The sequence below is a fragment of the Sciurus vulgaris genome, assembly GCF_902686455.1.
Source record: "Sciurus vulgaris genome assembly, chromosome: 14".
Lineage (NCBI taxonomy): Eukaryota > Metazoa > Chordata > Mammalia > Rodentia > Sciuridae > Sciurus > Sciurus vulgaris.
In genome coordinates this window covers 11,101,016-11,115,534 of record NC_136475.1, presented here as the reverse complement: position 1 = coordinate 11,115,534, position 14,519 = coordinate 11,101,016, and the positions used below count along the sequence as shown (strand labels likewise).

At 42.8% G+C, this 14,519-nt stretch overlaps 1 protein-coding gene across 8 annotated transcripts in view; it reads left to right on the top strand.

Moving 5' to 3' along the window:
- The window catches only part of AFF3 (ALF transcription elongation factor 3), a 565,725-nt gene extending 551,699 nt beyond the window's left edge, over positions 1-14,026 (top strand). For 7 of the 8 annotated variants that reach the window (XM_079110972.1, XM_079110971.1, XM_079110977.1 and 4 more), the window contains 5 exons: positions 771-842; positions 2,535-2,628; positions 6,207-6,256; positions 6,373-6,596; positions 9,879-14,026. In XM_079110972.1, the coding sequence (XP_078967098.1) occupies positions 771-842; positions 2,535-2,628; positions 6,207-6,256; positions 6,373-6,596; positions 9,879-10,000 (562 nt within the window). In that variant the 3' untranslated portion in view covers positions 10,001-14,026. The remainder of the gene's footprint in view (positions 1-770; positions 843-2,534; positions 2,629-6,206; positions 6,257-6,372; positions 6,597-9,878) is intronic. The other variant, XM_079110973.1, reaches the window with a different exon arrangement.
- The last annotated feature ends 493 nt before the right edge of the window (positions 14,027-14,519 follow it).

Below are 14,519 nucleotides of genomic sequence, written 5' to 3'. Positions count from 1 at the left end.
GCGAGAGCTTAGGAAGGTGAATACATTTAAGCTCTCGCAACCAAGTAACTGAGCTGGGCTTTGAACCTGGGTGTCTCCGACCATTGCCCAACTACCTCAGCTCTCTCAAAGAGTCTGCATAGGCGACCTGGTATGTTACTGGACACAGCAAGGGCCACAGTGCCCCTAGTTCAGAGAAGTCAGTGGAATTAAGTGCCACCCATAAAAGGCCCTTATTTGTCATAATGCACATAACAGACGCAAAGGTAGATTGAAAATGTACCCGGGACATTCCCATTGCCGTCAAGGTAAGTCACATAACAGAGACACAGGTAAACGGAGCACCCATCTGAGCACCAGATTCTCCTGGAGGAAAACCCAGGAGGATGGAACTTCACCTCCATGTGTCCCACTCAGCCATAGGTCGACATTCGGAATAGTGGGCGTGTCACCACGTGCTTGACTAGTTCTTTAACTGTACCACTCCTGCCCGCCCGCAGCATTTGAACTTGTATTGTTAAGGAGCAGAGAGTAGCGAGGCGTCATAGGAGAGATTTGCTCATTCATCACAGTGGTGTGATACCTGGGGAGAAAGGAGCAACATCAGAGGGCTAAGAAAGATCTGCAGCAGCACTCACTGGGTAACTCTTAAGACTTGGGCAGCGAGAACTAAAATCATAGAAGTAGTTCTGTTATTACTAAGAAAGTTCTTTTTGTTTTATTCCTTTGCTCCCCCGCCACCAACCCCCCCCCCGCCGTCTTTTGCTTTTATTTTTGTTTTTGATTTTTAGATATGCTATGAGACTAAAAACCCACTCAGGGCCCAATGCCACACCAGAGGACAAACAACTAGCTGCATTATGGTGAGTGCCTCTTTGCAACCTAGAAGCGTTATCTAGAAGCATATCGTTGCCCCCACCAACATCCTCCTTGGTAAATCACATGCTAAAACACATGGTGTTGTCCTGGCACCTTCGAATGTACAAAGCTCCATGCCATACTAACCACCAGGGAGAATCTAGACCATTGCTTGCTGCTGTGCCTTGCATGAATGGAATTCAGTTATCGAAAATTGACAGGTTGATTACACAAGGGTGATTTTTTTTTTTTTTTTTTTTTTTCTGTGTGGGTGCATGTGCTTTAAAATCAGGTAGGTCCCTGACTTAGTCATTTGAAGGTAGATTGTGTCAAATGGAATTTCTCTTGTATTTGATGATTTAGATGCAATCAAAATAATTCATGTGTTGCTTTACGTGACAGATCAGCATGATTGAATAAAGATGGTGCATTAAAGTTCTCAAGGCATCAAACCAAAGAGCAGCTCATTATACTTTGATAGTAAAATCATGTCTTTCAAAATGTTAGCCAATATATAATAGATTTTTTTTCTGTACTGATAATGAGTACAATGGTGACTATTACATGATCATAATCGCTTTCTCCATGACCTCTCCTCAAGACACCTCACCCCACTCCCCAGATCACAGGACACCTCTCCTGTCAAGGGATCCAAAATTTTTGCTTCTTTTAAAGTTCATTCCAGGGTTGGGATTGTAGCTTAGTGGAAGAGTGCTTGCCTGGCACGTGTGAGGCACTGGGTTCGATCCTCAGCACCACATAAAAATAAATAAAAGGTATTGCGTTCATCTACAACTAAAAAAAAAAAAAAATTTTTTTTAAAGTTCATTCCACTCTAGAATCTAATCTACATGTTAGAAAATCAAATGGAATCTCAAAAACTATGACAGCAGCATAGACAAAAGAGGGTCTCAAGTTGTTCCACATCATCACATCATCTGGAGTTTGGGGTGTTAAGAGACGATTAAGTCGTGTTTGATCTTTTGGGATTCTAGCATGTTAACACCAGATCTGAATTAGGAAATGATTACTAGTAAAAAGCAAGCAAGAAAGGATAAATCCAGAAAATGCTACCTGTGCCCTTTTCTTTCTTGAAGTGCCATATTGGGATGAGTAAATCGATGATAATTAATAACATTATTATATTAGATATAATACTAATATGTAAATACATAATTCAAATATTGTAAAAAAATCAAATGATGAAAACTGTCAACAGTGTTTTTATTCATGCTTCACGCTCATTATTTATATTATCTATTTAAACTAATTATAGACTAATAAAGTATTAAAAAGCAAAGGTAATAAAAACAGGTAGAAGAGCTGACCTGTCCACAAAGCCAGTAGCTCACCCAGGAAGCAGTGAAAGCTGTGGCTAGAGCTTCCTCATGCCGCTCATGGAGAGAGACTTCCCTCTAGTGGTGGACGAAGGAAGTGCCAGACCCTGTTCCCAAGGAAGTGATAAAGCTCATATTATAAAATGAGCAAAAGGTGAATATATGTACCGAGTACCTCGCTGGAATTCTTGATTATCATTTTGAGGACAGAAGGAAGATCAGGTGCAGGCGCATGCACACAGATAGGAACATCTTAGGGGCATAAGCTTGGTACAAACAGTGAGTCACTTGGGATGGCATGGTTTTTGTAAGGCCTGTTTCTGAAGGACACTCTGGGCTCACTTCTGTCCTTCTGTGCAGTTACCGATGCCTGGCTCTCCTGTACTGGCGGATGTTTCGGCTCAAAAGGGACCACGCCGTCAAGTATTCCAAAGCACTTATCGACTATTTCAAGGTACTGTCTGGCAAACCAGCCGAGTGTCTGCTTGTGTTCGGGTGCCGCCTTGTCAGGGGCACTTTTGAAAACTCAGCTAGAACCCACTGCTCTGGGGCTAGTACAGGTCACCTCTGTCTCCAGAATAACCCAGTTTATGACACGCTTATGGCTTTCAGAGCTCAGAGTAGAGGCCTTGAGAGCCTAGCTAATTTATTCCCTTGTCCAAAATACTTGTCCAAGTATTTTTATGGCCTCAAGAAAAAGAATATCCAGTTTTTCCTTCTAGGGTTCTAGGGCCCTAGGAAATAGATCTTTATAGCAGACATAAATTCCTCGTGTCCACGTAGATGCCTTCTCTCAGAAGGAACTACTTCAAGCCATTACCTCTTAGTTACTCCTTTTTTTTTTTTTTTTTTTTTTTTGGGTGGGTGCTGGGGATCGAACCCAGGGCCTCGTGCTTACAAGGCAAGCACTCTACCGACTGAGCTATCTCCCCAGCCCCTACCCATTATTTACTCTTGAGTAGCTAATTTAACTTTTTTTAACGGAAGGGCTATTTAGAATGGTAAGAGACGGCTCGTCAGAACTCGGAGCCACTAGGTAGCAAGGTGTGACAGTAAGTATTGAGTCTGCAACCCTGGCAACTTTTACTTACCTCAGGAAGTGAAATTATTTTCATTGGGAGAATCTTTAGATGGCAAAAAATAACAACAAAAATCCTCTGTCTGGTGTACTGTTGTGAAATGAACTTGAACTTCATTATTTGTTTGAGCTTCCTGGGGCCCTTCTCTGTTTATCTACAGAAACTAGAAATCCAGCATTCCTGTCCCCAAGCCTTATGTCAGCCACACAATCATCCCTTAAGATCCTTGATTCCCAACCTCCACTTCTCAGAGATTGTGTCTGATGACCGGGTGATTCGGGGTCCCTTGGGCTATGTCCACCATGGTACCTCCTTCCTAACTGAGTAACCAAGTTCTGAGCCAAATAGAGAACTCTCTCGGCCCTTTGGTGTGTCGTGATGAAAGAACTGGCACAGAGCCTTCTCTTTACAAGATGCGTAGTTTTCAGAAATTCAGAATCCAAAGAGAGTTGTTACGGTGAAGGGGAAAAAAAATGCTTGAAGAAATAAGGAAGCTGAATTCTGGAAGCCCAGGGGGTTGCAACAAAACTTCTAAGGGACAAAAGAAGTTCTTAATGCACACATGCCATCCATGGGTTCATACAGAGTGGGTAGGGAGAGGAGCTGAGCTTCAGATTTCTCTTTCAGGAGTCATTGGCTTTTATCCTTCATCAGTTTTACATTTTTAAATATATTAAAATATATTAAATGTTGTATATTTATATACATTAAAAATGAATATATTAAAAATATTTAAATATATATTTTTATATATATATAAAATAAATAAAAATAAATATATATTTTGGCCAAGGACAGATCCTGTGTATTTACAGCATGTGTCGGGAGTTTGGATTATGTGCATACATTGTGGAAATGACAAAATCAAGCTAACCAACATATCCGTCACTTCACACATTTGTCATTTTTGTGATGGGAACTTTCAAAATCTATTCTTAGTGATTTTCAAGTGTGCTATACATTATCTTTCATTTTAGTCACAGTAAATCTCCAGAGTATGTCCCTCTGAGACTTTGTACCCTTCACTACCCTTTGTTAGATACGAAGTTTCAAAACCTGAGATGACAGTGACAGTTCAGCTGGAGAGCGTGTGTTTTATTCCTCCAGAACTTTCTCTGAAAGGGGGACTTTGTTGCCGCCCTTGATTTTTTTGGCTGTGGAGCTTCATGGTGAACCCTTCAGCCACTCTTCCCACTGGACGCCCTTTCCTTCCATCCCCAGACCTCCCTCCCTCTTTCCCCTTATTGTTCTTAGAGCCAGAAGGTGCAGCACCATCTGGTGAAGTCAAACAAGGTCATGGGGCCCAGCGCACCCCATTGAGGAAGGTGCCAATAACATCATGGCAGGAAGGGGGAGATGCTGCCTCCAAAGAGAGTAGCCCCTTCTCTAGTTCTGAAAACGAAGGCATTCCCTGACACAGGTAAAGCTGTGGGGTCTGCAGTTCTGGGCTATATTTACACCTAGCTGTGGAGCCTCAAAGGCCTGACACGCCATTTCTGGCCCTCTTGATGACTCCTGCTAACACTGAAGGAACCAGTCACTACCCATTAAAGTTCCTGCTGACCCATAGGGACGCATCATCCTGGGAGAACCAGACTCAGGCTGTTTTCATGTCTCTGGAAAAGAAGATTCACATGAGCATCACTGTGATCAGGTTTTTTCTCTCCCCTAAAAGTCCTGCAGATTACTGTCCAAGAAAGCATTCTTGGGCCCTCAGAGGGAAAAAACCTGTTCCTTTGGGGCTGGGGAGATAGCTCAGTCGGTAGAGTGCTTGCCTTGCAAGCAGAAGGCCCTGGGTTCGATCCCCAGCACCCAAAAAAATAAATAAATAAATAAAAATAAAAAAACCTGTTCCTTTAGCAACTTTCCTTGCCAGAGGGAAAATTTTTCTGTTTTGGTTTTCTTCTGTTTGTTCGTTTAGATTTGTTTGGTCGGTTGGGTGGTTTTGGTGTTTGGTCTTTTGCAATACTGAGAATCAAATCCAGGGCCTCACACGTATGGGCAAGCACTCTACCACTGAGCTGCACCCCCAACCTAGAAAATTTTTTATTGGTGTATTATAGTTATACATGCTCTTGGGGGTCATTTTGACATAATTATATAAATATTGAATACAGTTTGTTCCAATTTAGTCCCCAGTACTTCCCCTTTACCTCTTCACCTCCCTCCCCTCTTCCCTTTCCTGTATTTTACTGGTCTTTCTTCTATTTATACTTTTTTTTTAATTAGTGCCTTGTGGAGGTATTTGTATATATATATGAAATTCACTATGGCATATTCATATGTGAATATGGGAAAGTTTGGTCAGATTTTAAAATATCCGATGCAAACACCTGGTTCCTGCAGCAATAACATTCTAAATCAGAATATCCCAATCAATCAGAATTTTTAGATATCTGTTAAGAAACTATATTTTAATCTGTTTCTTTTGGAATAGTCAAGAGTGGATTCCTTTGAGAGAAATACTTTTAAACTTTATAAGTCTAGATGCAAGAATTGATGACATCTAAATAAATGCATAACAACAGTTCTTGCAAAAAAAAAAAACCCTAAATTTAAATATAGGGTATTCTCAGGAGTGGGTGGAGAGCTTTCCTGCTCTTTTTATTTCCTTTTCAGAAAAATCAGAGTGATTTACGGTAAGAACAATTAGGCTAGCTCAGATCCGCAGAGCCCCAGGATTGTGATTTAAGTGGGCACCTGAAGCTCGTATGAAAAGCCGAGGGGCGAGCCCTTCAGTCGCCCCGCTGTGGAGCCCCGAGGTCCAGCAGCCGCCCCTCACCAGCTCCAGAGAGAGAGCCAACAGCCTGATTCCCGACCCAGTTTCTGAGGATCTGCCTCTTTCCTTCAGTCCCTCCTGTGACTTCTCCCCAGTCACGGGAGAACGCGTTCTGGTCTGCCATTCAGCCTTGCGCAGATGGCGCTCACTGTCCTTGTCTCTGTTTTACTGCAGAATTCATCGAAAGCTGCCCAAGCCCCGTCTCCGTGGGGGGCCAGTGGAAAGTAAGTTCGCTGTCCCCAAAGGCAGTAAGCCAGGCAGTGCCTGGGGTTTCGGTGCCGCGGGCTGCCGCCTCACTGCTCCCGACCTCCCCACTCTGCTTTCTGCCTCTCCCATCCAGGAGCGCTGGAACCCCGTCCCCCATGTCTCCCAACCCCTCTCCCACCAGCTCCGTGGGCTCTCAGGGCAGCCTCTCCGGTACCAACGCCCTGTCCCCATCGACCATCGTCAGCATCCCGCAGCGCATACACCAGATGGCGGCCAACCACGTCAGCATCACCAACAGCATCCTCCACAGCTACGACTACTGGGAGATGGCGGACAACCTGGCCAAAGAAAACAGAGGTGTGTGCTGCCCTGGGGGCGGCGCTGCCCGGGCTGGGCGGCAGGCCTGGGGATCATCGCTCAGCTTTACGTGGCCTTTCAAAGGAACAGCTGTCGTCTGCTGTGTGAAACCTTTCCTGACCTCTCTCAGGTCTTGATGCCTTGACTTACCTTTGTCCTTACTGTGGAAGATGATGTGAAATAGATCAGACACAGGGGCAGGTACAGATGCAGGTGTAGAAACAGGTACAAGTACAGGTACAGGTGCAGGTACGGATACAGGTGTAGGTCCAGACAGGTGTGAATACAGATACAGGTATAGGCATAGACTCAGGCATGAATACAGATACAGGTATAGGCACAGACACAGGTATGACTACAGATAAAGGTATAGGCACAGACACAGGTATGAATACAGATACAGGTATAGGCACAGACACAGGTATGAATACAGATACAGGTATAGGTACAAACACAGGCATGAATAGATACAGGTATAGGTACAGACACAGGTGTGAATACAGATACAGGTATAGGTACAGACACAGGTATGAATACAGGTACAGGTACAGATACAGGTGTAGAAAAAGGTATACGTACAGATACATATATATAGGTGAAGATACAGGTGTGAATACAGATACAGGTATAAGTACAGATACAGGTGTGAATACGGATACAGGTATAGGTACAGACACAGGTGCAGGTATAGATACAGGTAAAAGTATAGATACATGGATAGGTGCAGATACAGGTGTAAATGCAGGTGTTGATATAGTACAGATATGTGTATAGGAACTGACACAGGCATAGATACAGTATTGGTATTGATGTAGCTGGAAATACAAATACAAGTATAGATACAGATGCAGGTACAAATACAAGTATAGAAATACACATTTGTCCCTTTAGACAATGAGCTGCATGAAGGTGAAGATTATATTTCATTCAGCCAGGCATGGTGGCACATGCCTGTAATCCCAGTGGCTCTGGAGGCTGAGGCAGGAGGATCAAGAGTTCAAAGCAGCCTTGACAACTTAGTGAGACCCTAGGAACTTAGTGAGGCCTGTCTCAAAATAAAAAATAAAAAGGGCTGGAGATGTGACACAGTAGTTAAGCACCCCTGGGTTCAATCCCTGGCATGCACACACAAAAAGATTATATTTCATTCAAATTTGGACTCCTGAGACCCAGCCCAGTGCCTGGGACCCAACTGGAGCTCTGAAACATCAACTGAGTGAGTGAGTGAGTGAATGAGCGAATGAGTGAATGAGTGAATTAGGGTTAGTTCCAGCTCCCCAAGTACCAGCTGCTGACAACTGAAAAAAGAACCCGTTTTACATGTAGTAGTAAAAGATGAATTTTTCAATGTTTTTTCTGATAATAACAGTAATAGGTGTTTTCTGTGGCTAAATTTGTAAGGCACAGAAAACCACAGGAAAAAATGTTCTTCAGCCTAGAAATGACTACCACGTAAATAATATTCTACCAAGTTTCTTCTAGCCTTTCTTCCCAAATATGCATTATTTTTACCAAAGCAAAATCATAGTGAATATAGTTTTATATCCTTTTTTTACTTAAAATTATAGCCGGCATTTTTTCATGTCATGAATTTGTCAGAACACCCTCTTTATAATAGCACTATAATGCTATCATAACATATTGGTTACATGATCATAACATATCATGAATTCTCAAGCCATTCCACTGTTGTTAGATATTTCGATTACTTCAAAGTTTTCTTCCAGTGTTGGAAGAAAACACTCCCAGTGTTTTTTTCCATATCGTGATAAATATTCCTATAGAAATCATTATCCATATGTCTGGTTATTTTCTTTGGAAGAAGAAAATAAAAGTAGAGGTAGAATTTTGGGGTCAACAGGTACAGATTCTCTTAAGATATATATTGTTTTGTATCTTAATATATATTGTTACCTTTCCTCCTGAAAAATTGCATCGACTTAACTACTCTCCCTCCAGCAGCAGGTAAGAGTACAAACCGAGTTTGCTTTCAGACCCCTAAAGGAGACTTATGTCTCTGTGACAGCAGAAACCTTTGCGGTCAGGAGCAGGATGTCCACAGTGAGGCAAGGATGGATGGAGATGAATCTTCAGGGCCGGAAACTGCTAATAAAACAAGACAGTCCATAACACGCAGCCCAGTTGGTGGCCCCAAAGTCCAGTGGGAATGTCGTGGTGGTCGGAGGCCACCAGGAGCAACTCGTTAGAGGAGCTAGAAGGGAACAGGGTTTTGACAAATACATGGCAATTGATGGCTGACGTAGGTTGAGGTGGGTGTCCCAGGGAGACAAACAGAAGGGACAAATGTATAGAAATACACATGTCCAGCCGAGCGCAGTGGCACACGCCTGTAATCTCAGCGGCTCCAGAGGCTGAGACAGGAGGATCGCAAGTTGAAAGCCAGCCCCAGCGATGGTGAGGCCCCAAGCAACTCAGTGAGACCCTGTCTCTAAATAAAATACAAAATAGGGCTGGGGATGTGGCTCAGTGGTTGAGTGCCCCTGAGTTCAATCCCTGGTACCCCCCACAAAATAAGAAAGAAATATACATGCCCAGTTTGGGAGACCCTGAGTGAGCCAGGCTCCAGATAGCAATACCAGCCACCTGCTAGGAGTTGCCTACTAGAGGCCTTTGTGCCCTCTGTAAAGGTATTCATATGTAAAAAGGTATTTAAAAAAAAGAAAAAGAAAAAGCTTTTCCAAGACATGTACTTCCAGGAATATTATTCAGTGATCCAGCTATGACAGCAGAGAAGTCATAGGGATCTCTTCCCCTCTCTCAGCCACTAAACCATGATGTAGCAAGAGCAGAGCCCACACACGATTCATCTTGGTATACTCCCCTACATCTATGCCCTTGCACCTATAATAAATGTTTGATGCAAATTCAAAGAATGTCCAAATGCCAGAAGGTGGCTCCAGTGAGATGTCTCAGGACCCATCTCTGATTTGCCCCCCAGTATCCTAGAACCTTTCTCCTTGGACTCACTCCAGGGACTTAGTGGCTAGAGTGAGTCACAATAAGAGACAACAGAGCCATGTTGAGATCCAGGGTGGGAAGTGTTCCTGTCCGGGAGAATACAGTCTGGACATACAGATTTTCTTCTGGATGGCTCAGTAGACACTATTCATTTGGATTAGAAATAGCAGACACAGTTTGTTTAATTTACTTGGACACAGATGCTACAGGAGAGCCATGGTTTTTCAGACCCTGAATGGTCCTGAGCAGGAGGTAGCACACCTAGCGTGTGTGGCATCCTTAACCGCTCTCTCTATACCATAGAGTTCTTCAACGACCTGGATCTGCTCATGGGGCCTGTCACCCTGCACAGCAGCATGGAGCACCTGGTCCAGTACTCGCAGCAGGGCCTGCACTGGCTGCGGAACAGCGCCCACCTGCCGTAGGGACCACATCCTGGAGCCCGGTCGCACTCTCATCTCCACGGACAGCTCCGTGTTTCTGGACACTGTGCTACTCAAATTCCCAGCCACAGCATTTATCAAGCTGCGACGAACACTTTCTCCGCATCAGACAACGACCTTTTCCCAGGGCCTGTGTGTTTGTATGTGTAGGTGTGTAAGAAGCTGCCTGTGTACACAAGATACACAGCTCTTCAGAATGCATATTCTTTGCCTGGTTTGCATAATCCCAGGCTAGACAGAGAGATCAGAAATTTGTGGTTAGAGGAAACACCACACACACGCAGACACACACACACGCAGACACACACACACACACACACACACACACACACACACACACACATACACACAATCACACACACTTTCTTTCCAATGCTAAACCATGACTTCTCAGAAAGTTCAACCAAAATCTCATGGGTTAGTTCACCAGGTGCAATACTGCACACCAAAAGCTTAACTGCCAGTTAAGATGAACCTGACTCTTATATTGTTGATTGCTTTCAGTATTAATATTCCATTCCCTGATTATTTTTGATTGGTGTATATTAATGGGTAATTGAATAATGAAAATAAGTCAGTTATTTTTGTGCCAGAAGTTTACTAGATTGCATGTTACCGAATCCCCCGCCCTTCCTCTGATACCCCTTCAACATTATTATTAACTGAACACATCGTAAGCGAATGGACCGATTCACACAAGCCTGCCCTGACCCACCCCGCATAGTATGTCAGCAGCACTGGGATTCAGTGAAAACTCAGTGTCTTTGAAAACCCACACACACAAGAGCAGCACCACTGTGCTCTGGAGCCGGGTTGGGATTGAAATGTGCACTGTGACAACAAGCCCTCCAGGCACCTGTATTTCTTCTTCTTGCCACTGTGACTTGGTGGCTGCCACTGTGACTTGGTGGCTTTTGTCAGCCAATACATTTCAAGCCTTTTTTTTCCATGGTAGCCAAATGGGGACATGCCTAGAAAGTCCCCTCTCTAGGAGTCCATCTGCTGCTTATCAGACCGAGAGCTATCTGCTGCCATAACGCGCGGTCTGCGTCTCACTCTCCGTGCAGGACGGGCCACATTTCAATTTGGGGGATATTTTTTGGCTTTGGTTAGCAAACTGCTTCCGGTGCAAGGGAACTCCTTCCTGCATCGACAGCCATTCTGTCTGGAGTAGCAATGCCTAGAGCATCTTGCTTGTGTCTGTGCATCTAGTGTGTTTACCTCTCGCCCGTGGGTCTTCTTTTCTTTTTTCCTTTAATTAAGTTTACATTTTAGTTTTTTGACACCTTGTTTACAGTTTTATGTCTGAATTTTGTTTCGTAGTGTTTTTGTCACATCTTAGATTTAATCTTCTTAAATATATTTGGATATGCTGTGCTGGTAAACAGAAAACGACTCCTGAGAGTCAGGGTCTATCTTGCCCCCTTTAACCACAAAGATGATGTCCTTGAGGTCCTTTGCTGAGCAGAACTGCACCAGGACAGTCTGAGAAAGACAGGTGTCGCCATCTGTGAAGCCATCCCTTATTCAAGGTGACGGTGGCGCAGACACGCCGAGACCGATAATCACTGACATCTTTGCAGGTTTGGTTGCAGTGTTAACACTTCGTCAGCTTGGTCTTAAGTCGGTGAGAAATAAGATAGCTACAACTCCTGCCCTCCAAAGGCTGATGCAAAACTGGACAAGAGATTGACCCGCTTGGGTGATTTGAATTAATTAACAGTGAGCAAGTGAAGCGCCCATGAAGTGTGCATTTGACTTTGACCTTCAAGTACCTGAAAATATTAACAATTCAGGTTGAGCATCCCTCCTTCAAAATGCATGGGACCAGAAACTTTTTAGATTTCATTTTTATGAATATTCACATTCACACAATGAGATGTCTTGGGGAGGGGACCTAAGTCTAAACTGAGATTCATTTATGTTTCATATACATCTCAGACACACAGCCTACAGGGGATTTTATACACATTACCTGAAGGTGATACTTGTGGTACACCTGTGTTTGTTTTGTTTTCAATTTTTTTTTTTTTTTTAGTTGTCGGTGGACACAATACCTATTATTTTTTTATTTTTATGTGGTGCTGAGTATTGAACCCAGGACCTCACACGTGCCGGGCCAGCTACTCTACCACTGAGCCACAACCCCAGCCCTACACTTGTGTTTTGGCTGAGACCTGTCACAGGAGGTCAGTGTGAAATTTTCCACTTATGACATCCTACGGACATTCAGAAAGTTTTAGGTTTTGGAGCATTTTGGATTGGGGATTTTATAGGAGGGATACTCAGCCTGCATTTTCATTTTACATTTAATTTACCCAAGTGAGGTAGTGAGCTTCTTCTATCCCTTCACTAATTGTTGACAGAGTTCATGATCCATCTTTGGTTGAATTTTTTTTTTTTTTTCTTTGAGACAGGGTCTTTCATTTAGTTCCTTAGGGCCTCACTAAGTTGCTGAGGTTGGCTTTGAATTTGCAATCCTCCTGCTTTAGCCTCCTGAGCCGCTGGGATTATAGATGTGCACTACCATTCCCAGCTGGAAATTTTAATCCAAAGAAACCTCTAATCCCTTTTTTTTTTTTTTTTTTTTTTTTTTTTTTTTTTGATTCTACTTACTCTGGGTGAACACTGATGAAAAGTTGAAACCTTTGCAAAAAGGAATGGCCCTTGGGACCTGCCACACATGCCCAGGGAGATTTTCTAGTCCTGCCCGTTTTTAAGGGTGCAGGCTCTATGGCGGCACCTCTGAGTTGTGCTTCCCTGAAAGCCCAACAGGTGACCTCTGGCTGGTTGAGCCAGCAAGCGTTCCAGCAACAGCGTGATGGCCCACGTTTTCCAACGAGGCTTTTAGCACCTGGTCATTTGGGGTGATGGTCAGAGCATTCAGGTCCCATTAATGTCTCCCTGTCCACCTACAGCATATGTCAGACAGCAGATCCTGTTGGGTTTGGCGTAGGTGATTTTAATAAGGACCCATCTTCTAATTGTTGCTTCTGAAAGTCACTTATAACTTGTTCCTCTTCTTTAGTTTGGTTCCAAGTTGAAGCATCTTTCTTGTGTTATTCTGTTTATAAATGTAACACCTGATCATTGTAAAAATTGAAACAATGGGAAAACGTAGAAACTAGTAAGTCTCAATCTCTGGTGGTCTAAAACCCCATAAGACAACTGCGGTTCATAGTTTTATGTATATCCTTCCAGAGATTCTTGCATTTAAACACATAAAGATTTTTACCCTTCTTTCTATTTGAAGACATGTTCTTTGCTCAGAAGTTCAACAGAGGTTCAACTGACCTTGTTCTCCATGACCTGAATAGACCCCACCCTTTTATCACAATATTAGAACCATCTTTGAGAGAGAACAGCCCAATTATATTCCTGATCAGACTTTGCCATTAGTTAATACTCTACACAGATCAGTCTCCGTGCAGAATTGTGCCTGGCGGGAGAGATTTGGTTAAAACAGATATTTCTGGAAACTTTCAAATTTGCAAATGGAAACTTGGACCCAAGATCTAAAAAAGAATGTACTGGAAAAATAATCTGAAGAGTTGACAAATTGTGTGCTAGATTGAACATGTGGAATGCAATGCAATGAGATTTTTCTGCACTGAAACCTGTACATGGCGTGTGTATTATAGAACAGCGATGTGTACATTTCTGACACCCCATACATAATATGCACAGTTTGTATAAATGCATACATTTAAAAATATATATGTACAATACAGCTAACATAAAACTGTAGTACGCCTGACCAATATTACTAGTGCCTAATATTGAGTATAAGTCACTGCGTGTTCACATCACCTTGGAAGTGCAGTCATTGTTACAAAATTAATCAGTGAAGCCAACATTATTTATGAATCACATCTTTGAAACTGTGCAGTAGCATATACATATATATTTTTAAATAACATTTTTCACAGTTTTCCAGAGTTACTGTTGAAATCTGTATCACCAAAAAAAAAAAAAGCAAGATTTTTTTAATAATGTAGACACTCTTCAGATCCAGTAATCTGCGTGTGATTTCCTGTTTGTAGATACCCAAGAGACTTCAGCGGTCACCAGCCTTAATGCATGTACAGGATATTATTGTGACTTAATTTATCTGCAGTTTTTAATCCATGTGAAATTGGAATTTATAAACAGACTTGGATTAAATATGTCTGCCTTTCTAAGGTTGCAAATGTTACATTAAATGATTTATGTTGTACATGAGAGATATCGAGTCGTACGAGAAGAATGTCCACCAGTTTCTGTGAATATGTTTACAGAACATATTGGAAAGATGTGCAAATCAGAACTCTGGTTCCCAGCTCATACTCTCTTCGGAAGCAGCCTGTTTCCTGAATGTTGTCAGCATAGCTCCCATGAATTATCACTGCTAAGTCTGATATTTTTTCATGGAAAAAAAGTATGTTTTTTTTTCTTTCATTATGACTATAGTTTCCTACCTGCTTTCCCATGTCCCAACATGTGCGCGTGCACACACACACAC